Source organism: Nyctibius grandis, chromosome 8 (assembly GCF_013368605.1).
Source record: "Nyctibius grandis isolate bNycGra1 chromosome 8, bNycGra1.pri, whole genome shotgun sequence".
Classification (NCBI taxonomy): domain Eukaryota; kingdom Metazoa; phylum Chordata; class Aves; order Nyctibiiformes; family Nyctibiidae; genus Nyctibius; species Nyctibius grandis.
Window position 1 is genome coordinate 42,736,788 of NC_090665.1, and position 20,014 is coordinate 42,756,801.

Sequence of the window (20,014 nt, forward strand, 5' to 3'; positions counted from 1 at the left end):
CGGGGGGGCTCGGTAAAACGGTGATTTTCCCTGTCTTCGTACTTCTCGCAAAAGGAGGAAAAGTATTTTCCACAGGTTTCTGAGCCAACAGACCCTGATCTGCACAGCGGCCCTCACTCGAGATTAGCACTCCAGCACTGTAAGATACAATTGCATTCTCTAACACACATAAATCTGGTTTTTTTAAGTAATGCAAATCTAGCTGTAATTAATGCTTTTTAAGTCTGCCTCCTACAACCTGATGCCGTTCACATGCCCCCTTAGCACTGATGTTAAACACAAACCCGCATTCGGACACCAATTTGCTAATGAGTCCAACATGTTTTGCTCGGCTCTCTGTACGGGTGTCACAGCTACCTAAGGTCACACGTACATCAAGCACCTTTATCATTAGCGAAAGCTAATACAGCTACACGAGTATATCTTTGAATCAAGTTATTTTGCCGTTTTTAGGAAACACAGTTCTTTATTATTTTTCTCTTCCGTCCGTGAGGGTAACGCACAAGTTTCTCGGAGCCTGCGAGCTCCCTTGCTGCCCGCCGCAGCAGCCGGGCTGGCACCGGGGAGAGCTGCGGTGGGGCGGGGGATCCCTTGGAGGGGAGATACAGCGAACAAACGCTGCTTGCGGGCAGGGGCATATGAAAAGTTAAACCGTACCTTCAGGAGAGTCCGTGTTCCTAAGAAAAATGCTCCTGGGAATTGTGTGAAGCCTGTTCGCGGAGGCTGCTGGGGAGCGCGGGCTCCGTGGCAGCCGGGACGGGTGTATGGCGGCGGCGGAGTCGTTCAGGGTCTCCGGGCGGGTTGAAGCCACACTGAAACGCCACTTACGATGCAAAGCCAAGGTGTCAGAGAAGTTGGATTTTATATTTTATCGTGTTCCTGCTCTAGTTTATGTTGGCAGGGTTTCCCAAGAGGTTTTTATTGCCCGCTGACGTTAGCTTAACAATTCGAGCTCCCCACCACCGGCCGGAGGGATGATAAAGTAATTGCCTCCACACCTGCCTTTTTTTTTTTCCTCCCAGTGTGATGTTACAGACAGTTCTGTACCAGGTACAAGGCATGGTGCAATGCCAGGGACAACCTATGCTAAATTACAAACAAATCCACCCACACATTACTAGAGAGTAACTATAATAAAGGCTGGAAAGCGAGTTTTAGCAATTGGATTAAAGCCAATTAATTCCTGGCACGAATTGAAGCTACAGGTATGTTGTCAAGATTAGTTACACGGCCTTCACGTCTATTACAGTCATATTTTAAATAATGATATCTATATTAGATCAAAACAGGAAGGATCTGATCCAGAACGTGAAGAAAAGGTGAAACGCTCCACGTGCCCCACATCGCAGGAAGTTCACGTTCAAGTCACAGCGAAAGTTTCTCCTCTGCCTCTCACAGCCCCTCACTCCGAGCCTCTTGAGGTGGCCTTTTTCCCTCGAACGACTCTCAGACAACTTAGGGAGCTGGGGGGACACTTGCTATTTTACTCCTTGCAATGCCCGGTGATAACATCTCCCTCCAGAAGGTGTTTTGGCTGCTGATTTTGGAGCCTATTAGGGCAACTTCTTTTTTGTTTTAGGAGAAGTATCTTTGTCGTTCCTGAGAGGAAATGATCAGGATTAACGAGCTGCTTTGTGCAAAGATTTTTGACAGACCCTCACGGAGAAGGAGCATTGACAGCATTTTCTGGCCGGGCAGTTTTACTTGCAGGAGGCCTGCAGCACCCCAGTTACACTTTAGTTAATTATTTTTCTTATGCGGTGTGATTAACAGAAAATGAGGGCCTTATTCTGAACTGTAAAACAAAAAAAAAAATGGGGGGCTGTTGTAAGACTTGCAGGTCTAGTTCTGCAGTAAGTTAGCAACAGGTAACACCACCAAAGCCTGTGGATTTTCAGCACTGATTAGTCACGAAGTCATTTATAAGCCGTCTGACTGAATATTCGAAGTTTTGCACATAAATCCCTTCTTTATGCAGGAAAGCAACTGTATTTGAATACATGGATGTTATTTATATACATACATGTCTAGAGTTAACTTTGAGGGAAATTATCATTCATATTTTTGTTTACAAAACTGTTAGCACTATCACTTCTGGCCGAGAATTATCATAATGAGGCCCTTAAAAACGCGCACTTTTTTCCCCTTTAGTGGGAGTGCGAGAGGGGATGAGCCGATAATTGGAGCCGAGCTGCTTTCCCCGCTCCGTGTACAGGCAGTTCATCTCTTGTCACCTTTTGTATTTTCACAAACAAGTGTGTGGGGGGAGGGGATCAGGACAGGAAAATGTAATTGCGAAGCAAGAAGCAACCGAAGCTGAAAGAAGAGCGAGACGCACAAGTCGTACCGACTGCCTTCAGCTGCCCGCGCTGCGGGTTCATCCCTGGAAACCTGGCTCTGGCCCCGGCCCCCGCCGGCCCCCCCGGCTGCCAGCCGCGGGTTTTCCCCGCAGGGCAGTGCTGGAGGAGCTGATGTGGCTGCCGGGCAGGTTCCCTCTCTCTAACGCACCTCCCCAAGCTGCTCCCGCCTGTTTACATTCAAATTCACTTTTTCGTAGCGTCCACGCAGAAAACAGCCGAGCAGATTGCCGCTGCGAGCGTGGGTTACGGGTGCTTATCGGGGAGCCGTGACATTGCATCTTACCCCGCGGAGGGTTCGCTTTGGCAGAGTTCAGCCTTCCCGAGGTCCCTGAAACTTAAAGCAACCCGGCCATTAAAGCAGTTTTAAGACATTAAATGCTGTTAGGCAGAAGGGCAATGAAATCTCCGTACTGTACCATCGTCACTTCTTCGCCCTTGTCAGGAACAGCGAAGCCCTCACGTCTTCTCGGTGGCATGGTGCGTCTCCCCCTCAAAATGGCACTGCCAAATCAATCGAGGACACCAGAAAGGCAGAAAGCGAGGAGTGCTGCCGTGGCCGGTCGCCTTCCACCGTTAAGACAACTTGACATTGACCCTTCATCCTTGACCTTGTCCTTCGGGAGAGGAGCCCGCGTCGCTGCCGGGGTGGACCCCTGCCCCGGGGCCGCTGCCCCGCGGGGTGCCGAACAAGGGCGGTGGGGCCGGGGCCGGAGCCGGGGCCGGGTCCGCTCCCCCCGCGGGCAGGTGGAGACCGCCCTGCGGCCGTACACCGGTGGGGGGGAGCGCCGGGCAGAGCCGCGGCGGGAGGCCGCCCTCCCGCCCACCGGGCTCCCCCGATCCCCGGTCCTCCCGCCGGGGCGCGGCGACTCCCGGTGCTAAAACCTCCTTTTCCTTTCATTTTTCTCCCCCCCCGCCATTCCCCCCGCCTAGGCCTCAGCAGCGCTCCTCCTAAAAGCACCCTGACTGTTATGGCTGTGGCGGGGCAGCGCCGTGCCCGGGCTGCACGGCAAGGGGAACGACACAAGGCGCCGCGCTCCGGGGCCGGGGCCTGCGCGCCGGGGCCGGGGCCGGGGCCGGGGCCGGGGCCGGGGCCGGGGCCGGGGCCGGGGCCGGGGCCGGGCGAGGGGCCGGGGCCGGGCGAGGGGCGGTGCGCGCCGCTGCAGGCCTTCCTGCCCGGCCGCGCCGCAACTCCGCCGCGCCTCCTTAAATCTCTGCCGTTAAAATGTGGGCGGGTGTTTCAACTCAAAAAGCGCTCAAATTTTTTTTCTTTTCAAAAAAAGCTGATGAGGTTAAAAAAAAAAAGGGGGAAAGGGAAAAAAAAAAAAAGAGAGAGAAACCGGCTTCGTGTCCGTAGGAAACAGAAGTAGCGATTGTTTGTGCTTAAAAAAGGGGGAGCGCAAAGTCGCGGGCGGAGGCAGCGACGGCGGACCGGCAAGTGCAGCTTCATTTCGCGAGGCTGGAAGAGGAGGCGAGCGGCGGCTGTCACTGCGCGCCGGGGGGCTGCCGAGCACGGCCGGGCCGGGGCAGCGGCGGGCACCAGCGCAGCCCCTGCCCCCGCCCGGAGCCAGCCCTCCGCTCCCCGGCCGGGACGAGAGGCGCGGCCGTCACCGGGAAGCGCCCGGCGGAGCGCGGGCAGCGGCGGCGGGGCCCCGGCGGCCAGCGGCGGAGACGGCCCCTGGCCGCGGCTCCTCCGCGCCCTGAGCGCGGGCGGCGGGACGCGGCAGCCCCCCCGCGCCGCTACCGCCGGGCCGCCGCCGCCACCGCCCGCGGACCCGCCGCCCTCCTGGATGCTCCGGAGCCGCCGGCGGCGGGGGCGGCCGCCGGCCGGGATCGTGCCCTCCCGCAGCGCGGAGGCTGCGCGGGGCGGCGGGAGTGAAGCTGCCGCGGGGAGCGAGAGCACCGAGGGAGCGAGCTGGGCGGCCGGGCAGCCGCTGCCGCCGCGCCCTCCCCTCCGCGGGCGCGGATCGTCCTTCCCGTCCCTGCTCGGCCCGGACTAGAGGCGGCGGTGTGGGATGCAAGGGGGGATCCCGAGCGGGACTGGATGCACACTGCTACGGAAAAAACTTTTCCTCGGAGCTGTTGCTGCTAAAGTCTCAGATCCCGACTGTGAACAGGGTGGGTTGTCTTCTTCTTCCAAGATCTCAGGTCTGAGTGAGTCTCCGCTGTACGTGTATATATGTTACCTATAACATATATAATATATTGCATAGCTCTTAATATATTTCCCCCCTCCTGAAAGTGGCCAAAGTCTTTAATAGGAGTTACTCTATATGTGGAAGCAAAGAAATCTTCTTTCAAGTGGAGCTGCAGTTTTGCTGAATAATCACGTGTGAGTTAGGGGCGGGCTCTTGGCAAGGAGGTTTTTTACGAGTATTTACTACAAGGTCTACTCCAGAAGATTAACCATCCCAATCCTTCTGTCAGTCTCCGATGCCATGCCTGGTTAAAAAAAAAAAAAAAAAAAAAATCTCATCTTTTTTCCGATCGTCAGTCACCCTAAAGAATGGCCGAGCCTTCTGGGAACGAGCTGGCGTCCGCGGCTGCCAAGGGGGACCTAGTGCAACTTACTAATTTGTTGCAAAAGAATGTAAACGTCAATGCACAAAATGGATTTGGGAGGACTGCGCTGCAGGTTGGTATCCAGAGAGGGAGAAAATATTTCATCACTGGTACCTACGTGACCCGGGTTTCCAAAAAAGACAACGTTTTAAACAGGCTGGTGGATGAAATTCGAGTGGTTTTTCAAACTCGTTGGATGCCATATTTTATAACTTTAGTGGCTCCAACTCCCTAAAATGACGTACTTGAAATAAAACTGGTCAAAACCACTATTTCAATCGGGGATCACCCTCAATGTCAAACGGGCTGCGAGTTTGCTAATATTTTGTAACTTCGTGGGGAGGAGGCAAGGAATGAAAGAGCTGAGATGAAAAGAAATCAGCTTAGGTGAGCAGGATTTCATAGCAGGTCTGTAAACACAAATATGCTGTTCTCTGAAGCTTAGGATTGATCTCTTTTTTTCCTCCTTTTTCTTTTTTTTTTTTCCTGCAATATGCTTTTAAAGCGTGACTTGTCTCGGTTCTGGGCTCTGCTGTAGATGGTACTTTTCCTTTATACGCTGTTTGTGAGGAACGACCTTTCTCAGTGGGAAGCACGCTGCTCTGAACCGAGGACCTTCGATGTACATTAAGAGTTAGCCCTGCGAGTTAGGGTGCCGGCTGAATCACTTGCTTTTTCATTCATAATTAAGGCTTAAAAATTTGCTTTTTTAGATCGGCTAGCAGGGCACTGCTTCCAGCTCTTTCCTTTCTGATCGTATAGGGTGCTATGTCCTAATTTTTAAGTATGTGGCTGTGCAGGCAGGAGTTGGAACTCGTCCAACTGCGAACTATTGGAGCTGATGAAAGATTTTGCTTTTAATAATATCAGATAATGATGGCGAAAAGGCTAGAATACCTACCAAATAGTGAAAGAAGTTATTTATAAATCCTGAGGAAAAAAATGTGTGGTTATTTGTACTTAAGGTGTGAGTAATGAAATGTGGAAGTGGAGCTATAGGTCTTTTTAATTTCACACATTAGAAAAATCGTTTGTTAACTCCTTTCCCCCTCTCCCCCGAAACCATGATAATCATTTCTGAAAATGGGTTTTTGAACAGCGTATAGCTTGCGAATGTGCTCGAGGTATTTACAGCTTTTTTGGCTTAACATCAAAATGTTAGAGATGGAAAATAAACACCTCTTGCTAAAAAGCAGGAATGACCCTTTTTTTGATAATTTCGCTGAAGCTGCAGCCCTGTGAGCTCCTCTCTGTCCTGTTAGCACCTAAATAGGGCATCGCAGGGCAGTGCAGGCACTTGCAGCAACTTTTAAGAGAGTGAAAGGATTTAAATTAAAAACTTACACAAACTAACTTCTGTAAGAAAGCAGGAAACATTTAGCCAGCTGGTTTATCCTCGGGACTAGGGCTGAAAACCGATTTGTCCTACAGTAATGTATTTTTTTTTTTCCTAAAAGCAGCTAACTGTCCATATGCTGAATTAAGGCATATTTTACACAATGACATAGCATCCAGCTATATTAAACGAGCATCCATATCCTAACAATAGTTCTTATCGCTGCCTAATCATAACTGAGTTAACGAACCACAACAAAAATCAAAACAGGAGAATCTCTCGACTTATTTTCAGTATGTATCATCCCGAAATGTGCTGTGGGTGCGTGACCACGCTCGAAAGAGCTCTCTGTCAGTGCACTCTCCACAACCCAGATAATCTCTCCATAATCTCTCTCTCAATTAAAACGGAGAGAATGCTCCTGTGTTAATACCAATGAATTTATCTTTTTCTTCTGCATTTATGTGTAATTAAACAACTGCTCAGCTCGCCTTGCTCTGTACTTTTTATTTCTGATGAAGTGTACCTATGCAGGCCTCAAATATATGCCCTGCCCTTATGCTCTTCGTCAGACTTATTCAATTAATGCTTTCTCCTTCTTTGTCTCCCCCCGACAAGTGAAACTTTGCAAAATAAAGGGCATTTGCTGTACAGTTGTAGCCCACGTCCCAATAGCATCACCTTTTATATGATTTTTCTCCCCCCCACCTCTTTAACTGAAGCCTTCAGTCCCCTTAGTCTGAACACAGAAAACTCCCACTTAAAGCAAATACACGGTTTGAATTCACAAATAATACAGCCTGGGCCCTTAAAAAGGGACCAAAACGTCCAGATTTTACTAAAGAAAGAGAGATCACAATGCTCTTGTTTGCTTTTGCATCGCTTCCATCTCTAGTCAGAAGTGAAAGAAGTGGCACACACGGAGCTGGAAGCCTTGGGGCACACAGAAATCTCTTTCCCTGAATCCCAGCCTGTCTTATCTGCACTTTTTCCTCTTGTCTGTAGATATAATATATTGGGCTGCTTTACAGTCCAAACGCTGCAGTAATTATATTTATTATAGCTTGCTTTTTCTTAAAAAACCTAATCTATATTTTTCACCAGGAGAGTTTTTCATCAAATCCCTTGTAGAAATCGTACATTATGCTAAATCTGATGCACTGTAATGCTCCTTTATGCAGATAATTTCTTTCCCCACGATTTTCAAATCAGTGTGTGGACCTTTATAAGAAAATTTTAAAAGTTTTTTTTTTTCGAATTTGACACTTACAATGAGACTAATTACAAGAACAGAAAAATACTGCCTATAGGCTGGAGATTATACATTGCCATTTTCATTTTTTGAAGGTCTCTGAGAAAACAAAAAATGAGGAATTCGGGGGAAATCGGTGCAAGCTGTTAAGTCCTAAATAAGAGCGATTTGCGTTCTAATTATGACAGTATTATGATGCAATCGAGAAAATTTAAAGAAGCTTTTTTTTATTCCCTGAGAGAAACAGAAAATCCAATTATTGTTGTTGTGTTTTTTTAAAAAGTGGGGGGTTTTGTATTTTTTTTTCCTAATGTTTTTAACAACAGAATATAGCCATGGTTCACTTACAGTGAAATTATGAAAGTATAATATGATAGACTGGTTTTAGAAGAAAACTTCTGGAACTTTGAAACATTCCTTTTAACTTCTCCTTACTGGGTGACATAATGAAACACAAATATTGTGGAGAAAAATTTCTTCTAGCATTTATTTTTCTTAGCAGACAGTGCTATGGTACAGTCCAAATATTTGTTTTATGATAATGTACAGACAATGTAAACACCTGAAAGCTTATAAAAACACATTCTACATTTGCTGTTGCTGAGGTAAAATATCTGTTCCTCAGAGCCCCTATATTTGATGTTTAACGTGATTAAACAGTAATGCAAAGGTGTCTCAACACTTAGGCAAATAAAACCGAACCATAGTTAATTTTCGTATGTTAAGAAACTGAGAACCCACGTTAAAAAAAAAAATTAAAAGTTATTATGTCCCCATTCTACACCGCCTGTTTCAGACATTAATCTCTCTGAGACAGAAAGCTATTACCACCGAAATGATAACATCTTTCACCATTTCCCCGAGTTTAGTAAAGAATACATTTAAAAAATAGATGTTCTGGTGTATCATTAGTTTTAGAGTGGGGCTCTCCTGTCTGTTTTAAATGAGGACTGAGCCGTGACAAAAGCCAGGGAGAAGAAATGAGGATGTAAACCAGTGCTGAAGCAAAAACACACACACACACACCCGCCTGGCCCTATTCAACTCTTCTTTTTCTTTCATAGGTAATGAAACTCGGGAACCCCGAAATTGCCAGGAGGTTGCTCGTTAACGGTGCCAACCCCAACCTGAAAGACAGTACTGGCTTCGCTGTAATTCATGATGTAGCCAGAGAGGGTTTTCTGGACACTTTGCAGACTCTGCTGGAGTTTAAAGCTGATGTTAACATTGAGGATGACGAGGGCAACCTGCCCTTGCACTTGGCCGCCCGGGAGGGGCACGTGCGGGTGGTGGAGGTCCTGCTGGCGCGTGCTGAGTGCAAGGTGGGCCACCAGAACAAGCAAGGGGCCACCGCCTACGACCTGGCCAAGCTCTACAAGAGATCCGCCGTGGTGAAGCTCTTGGAGGACAGCAGCTCCTTCCCTGCAGCCATGAATTAAGCCCGGCTGGGACGTGCTCTCCTTCGGACACTAAGGCACTCAGCCTTCTGGGTTGTTCCCCCTCCTTTTTAATAACTTTTGTTGCAACCTTACTTCTTTTTTTTTTTTTTTTTTGAACAGCTGATAGTATAAGTCTCAAGAAATTCTAGAAGTGGGTTTTTAGATAATGGAAATGTTTGAAATCCACGCTCCCAGCAATTTCTTACACCTGCCTTTTACAGTAAAGTACTCACAGGCTCAGCCGTGTATATGTTGGTGGCTCATACCTAGTTTTCCAGTATCAACTTTTACAATTTATTTTAGGTCATTTGTATTAAGTCATTAATACAACAGCTACATATTCACATGCTTAATGTTGCTGGACTTTTAAGAAAAGGAAATAGCTGACTGTGATTTCTCCCACCTCTCAATGCAACCCTCCCCCCTGCCCCGCCTTAGGTCAGGCTTAAGAGTTTCAAGTCCTGTTTTGGGTTAAAACAGCCTTTTAAGGGATAACCTGCAACTCTCTGCTTAGGCAGAGCTGGAAGTCAAAGGCTGCTTGGCCTGAGGACAGAGGATGGCGCTTAGAAGCTTTGGGAAATAGCTGCATTTTGACACTAACAAGAGCTTGTAGAAGTAGGTCACTTACTTTCTAAATGTAGATGACACTTTTCCCCTTTGTGTATTTAAACTTTCACCAAGCTGGTTTTGAATTTAGTTACCAGAAACAGTATAAGTGGTGGTTTTTTGATTGCCAGAGGTTTTAAACAGCTCAGTTGAGTAGTTCGTGTTTACTGTGCAGTGAACAAGACGTTTTTTATAGTTTCAAAACAAGCAGCAGAGAACCATTGTCAGAGGGAAGGGGACACGAAGGCTGCAATACACCGAGTTTTCTGGTCGCTTCATAAGCTGAGCACAGTTTAGATGCTCTTTAGGAAATATTTACTTTCTACCAACTACTCTGTTTTGCCTGGAAATGAATTATTTTAATGATATAGATGCATCTCACAAAACAGGAATCTTTGAATACAGTGACATTTAGGAAGCAGCACGTTTGGTATGCGGGAAGTCATGGTATTGCTTGCACCTAAACCACAATTTAGCCATGGAAAATTTTCCATTGCAATACAGTTGAGAGTATTCATCAGACCAAAACTCATTTACCTCTCCGGCTACAACAGGAGCTAACGATGCTCAGCACCATATCGGAAAGGGTTTAGTATGAAACTTTTAACATGTGCACAGGATCTCGTTGTTGGACAGATGGGCAGTTTGAAGTGCTTTTTTTTGAATAGTCCAAATTTTAATTGCGCAAAATAGAAGGGTTTAAATCAATGCAAAATGAATAGTACTTAAAATAGCACTTAAAAGAAGAAGGGGTGTACATTAGTTTAGATTTTAACTCTTAAAAAAAAAAGATTTTAGCCCCACAAAATCAGTTACTGTCGTTTTCGAGTAAAAAGTAATTTGCTGAAACTGTCACGTTTACTATACGCTCTGTCAAACTGCTGTGTTTTCTGATTAAAAACCTCCGTGAAATATGAAGATTTGCGCCCTTTTGTTATCATTTTTTTGTTCACAAGGGGTCTAGAGATCATTAATCCAAGCCGCACGGCACGTAGGATGCATGATTGGGGAAAGAACCCCCAAAACACCCGGTACAAAGAGCACTAAAACCGTCTGCAATATTAAAAGCGAGCAACGTAACCCGCAGGTCCCCGCGGTGAAGTGACCCAAAGCACTCTCTGTTGCTCTCCGTCTTCCTTTCCTCATGGCCTGGAGGATGCCCCAAGCTTTTCCCTTCTCCACAACCCTGCACTCCTCTGCCCCAGCAGAAACCCTACAGGATTTCTCCCGTACGCTGCTGCAGCGGAGGTGAACGCCGCAAGGTAATAGTCATCCTTCTCGCTTAATTTGTCACCTGCGCTACTAAAAAAACCTCATCCCAGACCCCTTTTGAGCTCCATCAGCATTTAATTGACGCTAAGCCGAAGTTTAAGTAGTGGCTTAATAAAAGAACTGCTTTTCCGAGAAAAAAAGCCCCGCCTGGTCAGAACTAGCGGCTTTTATCGCCTGCCAGAGGTTCCCGTTTAGAGCCACGGTCGTGCCTATAGCGTTAGCGTGGGAGCCACGGGCGACATTAAGTCTGGTTTAAAGGTACGTTTTATTTGCTTTTACTGCCGCCTTTTTCTCTGTAAAGCCACTCTATTTTGTCGGAAAAAAATATTAGAAATTGAAATTCTCAGTTAGGTACTTGGAAAGCAAAAATTGCTCTCTGTTGCTCCAGGAAGTTAAGAGTTACTACAAAAAGCCCCTGGGAAACCAAAGAAATAAATCAGCTGGTGGGTTCCGTGCACCTTTCAGGGTTTGGAGGTGACAAAAGGTGCCTGGCTGGGGTGTGCTGTGGGTCGGCTGCTCTGCGGAAGTTTTTACATTTACTGAGCGAGAAGAAAATAAGAGAAAGCAAGGCTCGTTAATAGGGATCCTTGTACAGAAAAAGTACTCTGATGACGGGTGTGGTTTCAGAAATCGCTTTTGTGATTTTTTTCCCTAGTAGTCTAGCAACATCAAAAAGTCCAGTTCTACAAATTCGCATATTTGTGAAAATGGCAGCAAATAATATTTACCCGGAGATGCAAAACTGCAGCGTGTGAGACGGAACGAAATATTTTTGAGAGCTTTTATTGAGGCACACACCAAGTGAGAAGTCAGTCTCCCAGGCAGGAGCAGAGATTGTCCTGCAGCAGCCCAGGAATAGGCAGTAAACAATATAGTATCGAGATGAGATGTATAAATAGAAACAAATACACCAAGCACAGAAAAATGTGAAGCAAGAGAGTATAAATGCAGCTGTACCAGGCTTCGTACTGCCCAGGCTCCCTCCGTGAGAACAGAGCTGTGGGGAAAGAGCCCTCTCCCCCATTTCAGTTACACGGATGAGCAAAGCTGTTACACTTGACCTTTGTTTCTAAATCATCCTCGGAACAACGGCGGGGGCTGTTGAATTTCTTTTGCAAAGGGGCAGATCCTAAAGGGATCCCAGAGGGAACGAACAGAGTTTAATCTGCGGCAGCGGCACCGTGGGACGGTGAAAGAGCCGGTCTGGGGGTGCTGGGGGAGAGGTGCACGGGTAACGCAGGCACCTAGAGCTGGCCGAGCATTTCTATAGGGGAGTGTAAATTATAAGGTATTTGAAGGTGAATTCAGCTCTGTCGCCAGTGTAACAAACGACTGCACATTTAAGTACATGAAAAGATTTTCTTTCCAGTTTTCGGTGTGGGGAGAAGAATGAAATCAAGGCTTTATTCCAAGGTGGGATAAAAATAAGCTCGGTAGGAAATGCCATTGCATTGTTCACATGAAGAAAGGGTTAAAACAGTAGAAAGCCACCACTTTTTAGCTTTTAAAAGAAAGAAGAGGGTCTCTTCCACAAATGTACCTGGCAATTCACTGGGCAGCCAGAAGCAACCACACATTATTATCTACTTATTAAGTGCTGAAATTCCCTCGAAAAAAAAGCGAGGAGAGGAAAGCTGCTGCATTTGTTTGTGAGGACTCTTATACTGTGCGCGGCGGGGGGGTGCGGGGGAGGGAAAAATAGAACGGAGAAGGAAGGAGAGAGAGACAGAATGAAAGGTTTCTCACCGAGCCTCAGCCAAGCCTGCCCCGCAAGACAGGCACTCAAAATGTCGGTGCTCCCGGAGGGCTCTGCCGGGCTCCCCGGGGAGGAGGGAGGGTCGGGGCCGGCGGAGGTGCGGGGCAGGTCGGACGGCCCCCGGGGAGCGCGGCCGGGCGCGGGGCCGGCGGGCGGGGGGGGCGCCGGGCTCCGAAACCGTTAGGTTGTCTTCGACGGTTCCTCTCCCCTTGCTCTTCCTGTCCAAATATTTTTAAATTTACGCGCCTTAAGTAACAGTCTGATTTTATTTATTTAGTTTCCTCCGCCGGCTCCGCCGCCGCTTCGCCTCGGTCCCCCGCCGCCAGCGGCCCCGCGGGCGGCCGCCGGCCCCCGCGCAGCGCTCCGCGCCCGGCCGCCCCCGCCGCCCCCGCCGCCGTCCCTCCTCGCCTCCGCCGCCGCTTTGCTTCGGAACTTGCACTGCACCCCTTTTTTTTTTCTTCCCTTCTTCTCCCCCCCCCTTCTTTCCCCCCCTCTCCCCGCAGCCGGGACCGGAGCCTCCTCAACATGACCCCGATGTCTCCGCAGCCCCTCAGCCGCAGTGAGTACAGACAAGGGACCCGCAGCTGCCGGGGGGATGTTTATGACAGATCGCTGCGGTGGCGGCGGCGCTCCCGCTGCAGCTCGGGGCTCCCCCCCCGCCCCACATTTCAGAGATGCAGAAGCATCTTCTCCTAGCGCAGCCCACGTAGAAGACAAAAAGAGGCAGGTTAGTCTCCAGGTTTCCTTAAAAAATGAGAAGCAAGGTGTATCTCCCAGCCAGAGCTTTTCGTGACCTTTTGTTACATTTGAAAATTACAGACAAGCGAGAAGAGGGGAGGCAAAAGAAAAAAAAAATCCACGCTTTTTGGTTGCTGTGTCCCAGAGGCCAGGAAATGATCTTCGGCTGTAAAGGACATGGCACGTTGCTGAGAGCCAGCTGTGCCAGGTCTCGCTCTGCAGACCCAAATTACAGAGCCCCACTGGAAAAAAAAATGAACTTCTGCCACGGCACTGAGTGATAAGATGGCTTCTTGCATTTTGGAGAAGCCCTAAATACAAATCACCAGGGACATTTTACAGTGCTAAAGGTTATTGCTTGTCAATTTGTACTTTTTCCCAGAACGTCTGAATTACCTTTCAGCACGGTATCAGTTACAATTGTGCCAAGTTCATCTTAAGGAACTACGAGGAAGAGAACTCTCCTATGTTGGACACTTCTGAATAACCTTGACCTTTCATTAGTGCTTATCCTAAAAGATAAGTCACGGAGGGAAAGCAGGGAATTGGGCAAGGCACCTGCAAAAGCATAAATGAAATGTCTCTATTTTTAAACTAGCCTTAAAATGGCTTCTGAATCCTACAAAACAAGGGACACCGAGGGGCTAAAAGACAAAACCTTGAGCTTGCTGGCAAATTCACTCTGATACACCCAGGACCCGGAGTTAATTTCCTCAGCCCAAGACGCATTTTCTGCCGTTAGTCCAATCAGCACTGCTGAAACTCCAACTGCCAAAAAGGGTAAATTCCCTCTGAAAGAAACTGAATCAGCCAAAAGTATAATCAGCTTTTCAGGGAAGTACAAGACCACTGAACCATGTTTCCAGTTGCATTTCTTTGTTCCTCTGTAACCGCTTTCTGATATTTGTAGAAGTAATTAGGAGGGCCACTGGTATTTATGTGTATTTTAAATAAAAAAAAAGCTTCATTCTGTGTAGGAAGCACAAAACATTTTGCTTCACAGTGCAGCCACTAAAAGGTTAAAGTCAATTCGCAGCTCCTGCTGAAAGTTTTCCTTCAGCAGATAGTGCCTATCAAGATGGTCTTTCTTTCTCCTGTTACACCCTGAGAGCAGGAAACGGGGCAGCATTTATACAGCAACACAGCCTTCTTCGCTCCTCAATATTGAGATTATTATCAACACAATGATATTTTAATGAACACTTTTATACACGGAACTAACGAACGTTTAAAGGAAAAATACTCACACAGCACAAACCACACTCGAATGCGATGCCCTGTAGAAACCCTGAGTATGCAAAAGCTTTCCAGGGTTTGACCCTCCTGAAACACAAGACCAGTCCTGGGTACACATCGCATTTATATGCAGAGTATACTGCAGGCCGGAATAAGGGCTTCTGCTAAAGTTAATTGTAATTTTCTGGTGAGGGAGGATGGCATGTTTAGGCCTTAAGTTATTAACATCTATTCTGATGGAAATAGGGACATTTGGATACACTTTGTCAAATCAAAAAGAGCACTTTCTGCTCCGGGTGTGTTACTGCTGAGGTGATGTACCAGCATTTGAACATCTGTGCTTCTACATCAGGCATGCCACGGTGCGAGCGTATTGATCGGTCATGAACTTTTGCTTATATTTAGTAACGCTGGAGAACAGGCAGAGACGATTTTCAGTCCACACTAGCTAGAATAGCAGCAGGCCTGGAAACCGAGCTGTTAACTGTAAATACTTCCTACAGAATGAATTTTTAAAAAATTTTCTGAAAGGAGAAGTACACTCTGTTATAAAAAGCAGCTTTATATCTGGACATACCATAGTCCTTGAGGGTTTGACTGTAGGTACACAAACAAAGCTGTATTTAATCTCTCTAATTCTAAGGGAATTTTATAGAGAATATCTGTGAAAGAGAAAAGTGCATTTGTTTCATGAGCACTGTAACTTTTAATAATATCACCTCCTTGCATCAACATATATGCTCTAAATAGTGTGATATCTGAGGATTTTTCAGATGTGATTTGTTTTAGCTCCTGTAAAATAAGGGCTGCAGACACAAAGCTGTGCTACACTACGATATATTCACAGTATTCACAATCTGGCACTGTATGCATATATTGGAGTGAACAACAATTTCGTTCCTGTACGAGCATTTTAATTTATAGAAACATATTGTTTTGTGTAAAGAAGGTAGTAGATAATTAACTGTATTCATTTAATCTAATTATAGGCCTCTGAGGCAAAAAGCTGACACTTTTCATTGTGGTAGATTCAGGGAAGTTAATTGAAAAAACATTGCAGCCACAAGGCATAACATGCCCATCGTGTATTTGATACAAATTCTTTTCTCAAAAAATGGGATGAATCTGATGCTCGCTGGAGATAAGGATTACTGTTACTCACTCGAGTAAGGCAAAGTCTGGGGAAGCTCGTTATGCAATGCTGCAGTGCACTGCAATATCTCTGCAATTCCAGAGCTAACCACAGACAACTTAATTTGCCAAATTGCGAGATGGTTTTGTAATGTACACAAGTATCTATTGCAAATTAAGAAAAGATTGAATGCATTTTTAGCTGGGACATAGGTCAGAATTTGAACAGAGATCTGCTTCAAGAAGCAATAGGTCAGTGTATCAACTCTCAGCTCTGTTTAACCTTTAGGAGGAAACAAGTAGTAACAGCAGCCTTACCCCTAGGAGTTGTTACTAGGAGTGTAATTTGTGTTTTTAAGCTATCAGTATGACAAACACAAACAGACAGCAAATCAACACTTGCATCTCCGAAGTATATAAAAATAAATGTCAGACCTTTTGCAGTTTCAGAGTAATTTTTCCTATCACCTGATACATACCAACAACTTAATCCTCTGACAGCAGTGCTACTTTCATTCTCAAAAGGAAAGTAAAGCAGCTGAGCTCTGCAAAGCTTGCCTTCCAGCTGACAGGGGACACAACAGACCAAACGTGCTGGTCGTGGGGAGGCATTTGCCATGTATGTTAAACCAATTCCAGCTTACAAGCAGAATCATCATGTTAGAGGCAAATATCACCGTTTCCCCCTACTTTCTCACTGGAAGAGTGTAACTCTGGTGTCTCTGAAGCTCTGGCAGTACCACAGAGCAGGACACCTCCCTCTCCACCTCAGCTGCTGCACTCCCTGGCTCCTGCTCGAGTGACCTCCACTTCTGCTCTGCCCGTGGGCATGCAGAGGCCACCCAGAGCACCCAGCCCTCTCTACCTCTCTCTTCCCTGTCTCCAGGTGGTGTTATTCCTGGCTGGTGGGAGAAAAAAATGGCAAAGGCAGTGCTGCTTACCCCTGTGATGAAGCCTGCCTAATGACTGTGGCGATGGTGCAAGCCCTCTTAGATGACAAGCACCCCCAGTGAAAGGCCACTGAGCTAAGTGCAGGGCCTTGCTTTGCTCTGCCAGCGAGAGGCATTGCTGGCAGCCCTACCTATAATTTTAAAATTACTTAAAATATTTTCAAATGTATTTTGCAGAAATATTTTTTTACTGTGGTTAAAAAAACAGCATATTGCACTTCAGGCACTTCAAATGTTTGTTAATAAAGTCAGAGGAAGCCTGAAAAGTAAACAGATAGTGACATACGGTCACCTTAGCTCTGGAGCTCTGGCTCAAGAGATCCAGAATATTTGATAAAGAAGCTCTCTAACAAGAAAAAAAGGGTGGCTATAGATGCTAGCCATACTGATTCCTAGTCCTATACCAGTACAGATAAATCACAATTTGCATTGATGTCTGACGCAAAAAATCAGCCCATTCTTAGAGTTCAGTCTGCACTCACACTCCTTCTCTCCCTTGATGCTCTTAACTAATCTTCCTTCTGCCTGGCTTCTGCCTTCTCTTTCTCCTCTGTGCTGTTTTCAGGTAACTCCCAGCTGGGAGCTCCTGCCTTCTTGCACTCGTCACGCTCTCTTTTCATCTCCTAATTTCCTTTCCTTCATCTGCACATCCACCCTCTTTATTTTTTCTTAATTATTTCCCCCGGCATCTTATCTTTATCTCCATTATGCTTATTAACCTCCTCACTTAATATCTCATATCCTTCCCCTATTGTCTAGCAGAATCTCATTATGTATATATATGTACGATATTTCTTTTTTCCTAGTCATGAAGAACCGCTTCCACAACTGATTTCTGTCCATGATGTCCTAGTTGTCCTAGGAGAAGTCCTAGCATTGAGCAGTAATTGTTGCCTCCCTGGCATGTACCGCCTTCATCTCCTCTTTCTGCCCCTCACGTTCTGCTCTGCCCATTACAGGCCTCCTCCCAAACTCTTTCATCTTTGTGACCCATCCTCCTTTTCTCACCGCCTCAGCAGCAGCAGAACAAAGGGAGATGACCCCCATAGGAGGGTACCCACATCTCACAGGCAGTAATCTCTTAGGAACGCAGGAGGAGAAGTTGCAGAGAAAGGCTGCTTGGTCCCCACCGCCTCGGGCAAAGAGCGTACTTGGTCACTCTGTGAAAAAGCTGCGCGTGGTGCCTGCATGGCATACGGCAGCCGAACACAGGGCGGGCTCCGGCAGCACAGGCTGATCTCTGGAAAACGTGGCTGCCAAATGCTAACAGTTCTTCACCGATCACGTGCAAACCAAGATTTTACGGAGCCTTCTAACTTTGTTACGTTTGGATGCACATCTGTGAAACCGCGGCAATGGTGCTGCCAAATTCCAAGTTGCTGCTCAAAAGGTACATGGATGAAACAAGACCAGTGACGGTGCTCCCTTTCAAATCCCTCCTCTAGAGAAATGGGGATACCGACACTTCTGAATGAAGCAACAGGATTATTATTTTTTAATATGGGCAAAATATTTTTTTAACCTTGTTCTTGAAAATGACTACAGTGGTTTAGCTGGAAACTGCCAAAAATTAAACCTGGGGCAGATGCTTGGCTTGGAAAATACCAGCCCAAACAGTTACAAGCAACTGAAAACAAGATGTTACTATGAAGCACTGGACAAGATTAAGCAGGTCAGTTCCATGACTTTGGCCTAAATGCGGAAGATTTTTAAGTGACCTATAATGAATTTCTTAATAACAACTTTGTTGAAATAAGCAGAATTCAGTCAGATTTCACATTTTTGGGTGAAGACATTTCCTCTGAAAAGAAAGGTCACAATCCACAGTGCTCTGATGTGAAGAGGGAGAGGGAGGAGTGTGCTCGGATTCAGACTGGGAGCACTGGGACTGAGGGTTGGAGCAGTTTCTTTGGCAAAAAAAATTACTTGAAAGATCTACAGAAACGCAGAAATAAATGATCAAACGAAAGATTCTATGGAGATGAAACTTTATGGAGACAGCAGAGGGAAGGTGGGGGGGAAGGAATTGCTTCTGGTGGGAGAACATCAATGCAACAGAAAGGGAAGTCCAAACATTTTGTTAGCTCTGGGGTTCTTAAACGCCTTTGCTCTGCTCCGTGTGTGCCGATGGGTTAAACCCACAGAGTAAAGCAGGTACCCCCGGCCCCACACCCAGCTTGCCATCACAACCCTGGGGAAAGCATAACCTAACAGCCCCTGAAGGTGCTCCACATCTCTCGTTGTTGGCTGTTTGCCTTACTGCACCAAACTGAAAATGAAGGCAGTTCGGGGGCTGCTCTCCATGCTGAACCCCCCCTTTCGTGGCAATGGCGAAGTGTGTCAGAGCGGCAGGTTGGGCAGCTGAGGGTATCACCTGCTTCAGTCTCTGAGTTAAACGCTCCGCTGCCTCCCTGACAGAGATTTCAAGAGTAGGTTCACGGCAGCGGTTGCAGCAATTACCACTGAATGCTATTTTGCATTTAAAATTGTCGTTCCATTTCTCTGCTAGGGATGCAAGTGAGAGAGTCACAGAAGTCCTTTCTAACATGCAGTGAACTGCCAGTTAATTTGCAAGTACATTCATTATATTTTGCCCATAAAATGAGTACTTTTAAATTCTTTTAGCAGATCTAATGCATTGCCTGTCACTTGACTGTACGTTTGCCTAAAAGATACGTTCTAGCTTGAAAAGAAATTAATTCAGGAAGTCCCGTGGCCTTTGTTTTGCAGGAAGTCAGAGGAGGTGAAAATGGTGGTCTCTCTGGCCACTTCATCTCTATCAGTCTCTGCCTGTCTAGGATTTTAACAGCAGAATTACACTAATGCTGTAAACTTTCTGTGCAGCTAAAATGTTGTGAAATGCCTTGCATAGCCTATGCTTGAAGAAGTTTGGTTGCATTTAAGCAAAATGCTTTATGTTAATGGTCATGATTAGATAAATTATGGCCAAAATGGTGACCTGTGATAACACTGCATGCAGAACAGTACAAAACTAAAACTCCTCTGTTTAAAAAAAAAAAATCTGTCTTCATAAACACAAAGTTGAAAATTCTTGCTAGGTGCTGTTTCTTGGTGCACAATTTCTTTCACTTTTCTTAAAAGTGCATGTGTTTAAACAGGTTTAGATTTCTTTTCAGGTTTAATATTAAGCCTGAGTTGGCAGTGCTCAGTTCTGGGACCACTGCAACATTGACATAATGTACCTTACTCTTAATGGTATTTTATGCTCAGCACCTTCCATTTGATACAGTTTCACCTTTTTTTTTAAGCAGGAAAAATGAGGTTTAAGGATAGCAGAAAAATTGGCCTGACAACATGATCTAATGAACCACAAAGCAGCCTTCAAAGAGAAAAAGTAGCAGGAAGTTCTTTCATACCA

General features: G+C 46.3%; 1 protein-coding gene and 1 long non-coding RNA gene across 2 annotated transcripts; one reads left to right on the forward strand and one right to left on the reverse strand.

The window, feature by feature from the left end:
* Positions 1–446: 446 nt before the first annotated feature.
* On the reverse strand, positions 447–3,430 carry LOC137666412 (uncharacterized). Its single transcript, XR_011048644.1, has 3 exons — positions 2,777–3,430; positions 2,348–2,694; positions 447–1,599 (listed from the first exon to the last, which is right to left on the reverse strand). It is a non-coding gene; the product is annotated as an uncharacterized lncRNA (long non-coding RNA).
* A 1,107-nt stretch (positions 3,431–4,537) lies between these two features.
* Positions 4,538–10,470, forward strand: CDKN2C (cyclin dependent kinase inhibitor 2C). The gene is made up of 2 exons (XM_068406376.1): positions 4,538–4,992; positions 8,572–10,470. The coding sequence occupies exons 1-2, from the start codon at positions 4,864–4,866 to the stop codon at positions 8,944–8,946; spliced, it is 504 nt and encodes a 167-aa protein (XP_068262477.1). The 5' UTR covers positions 4,538–4,863; the 3' UTR covers positions 8,947–10,470.
* The last annotated feature ends 9,544 nt before the right edge of the window (positions 10,471–20,014 follow it).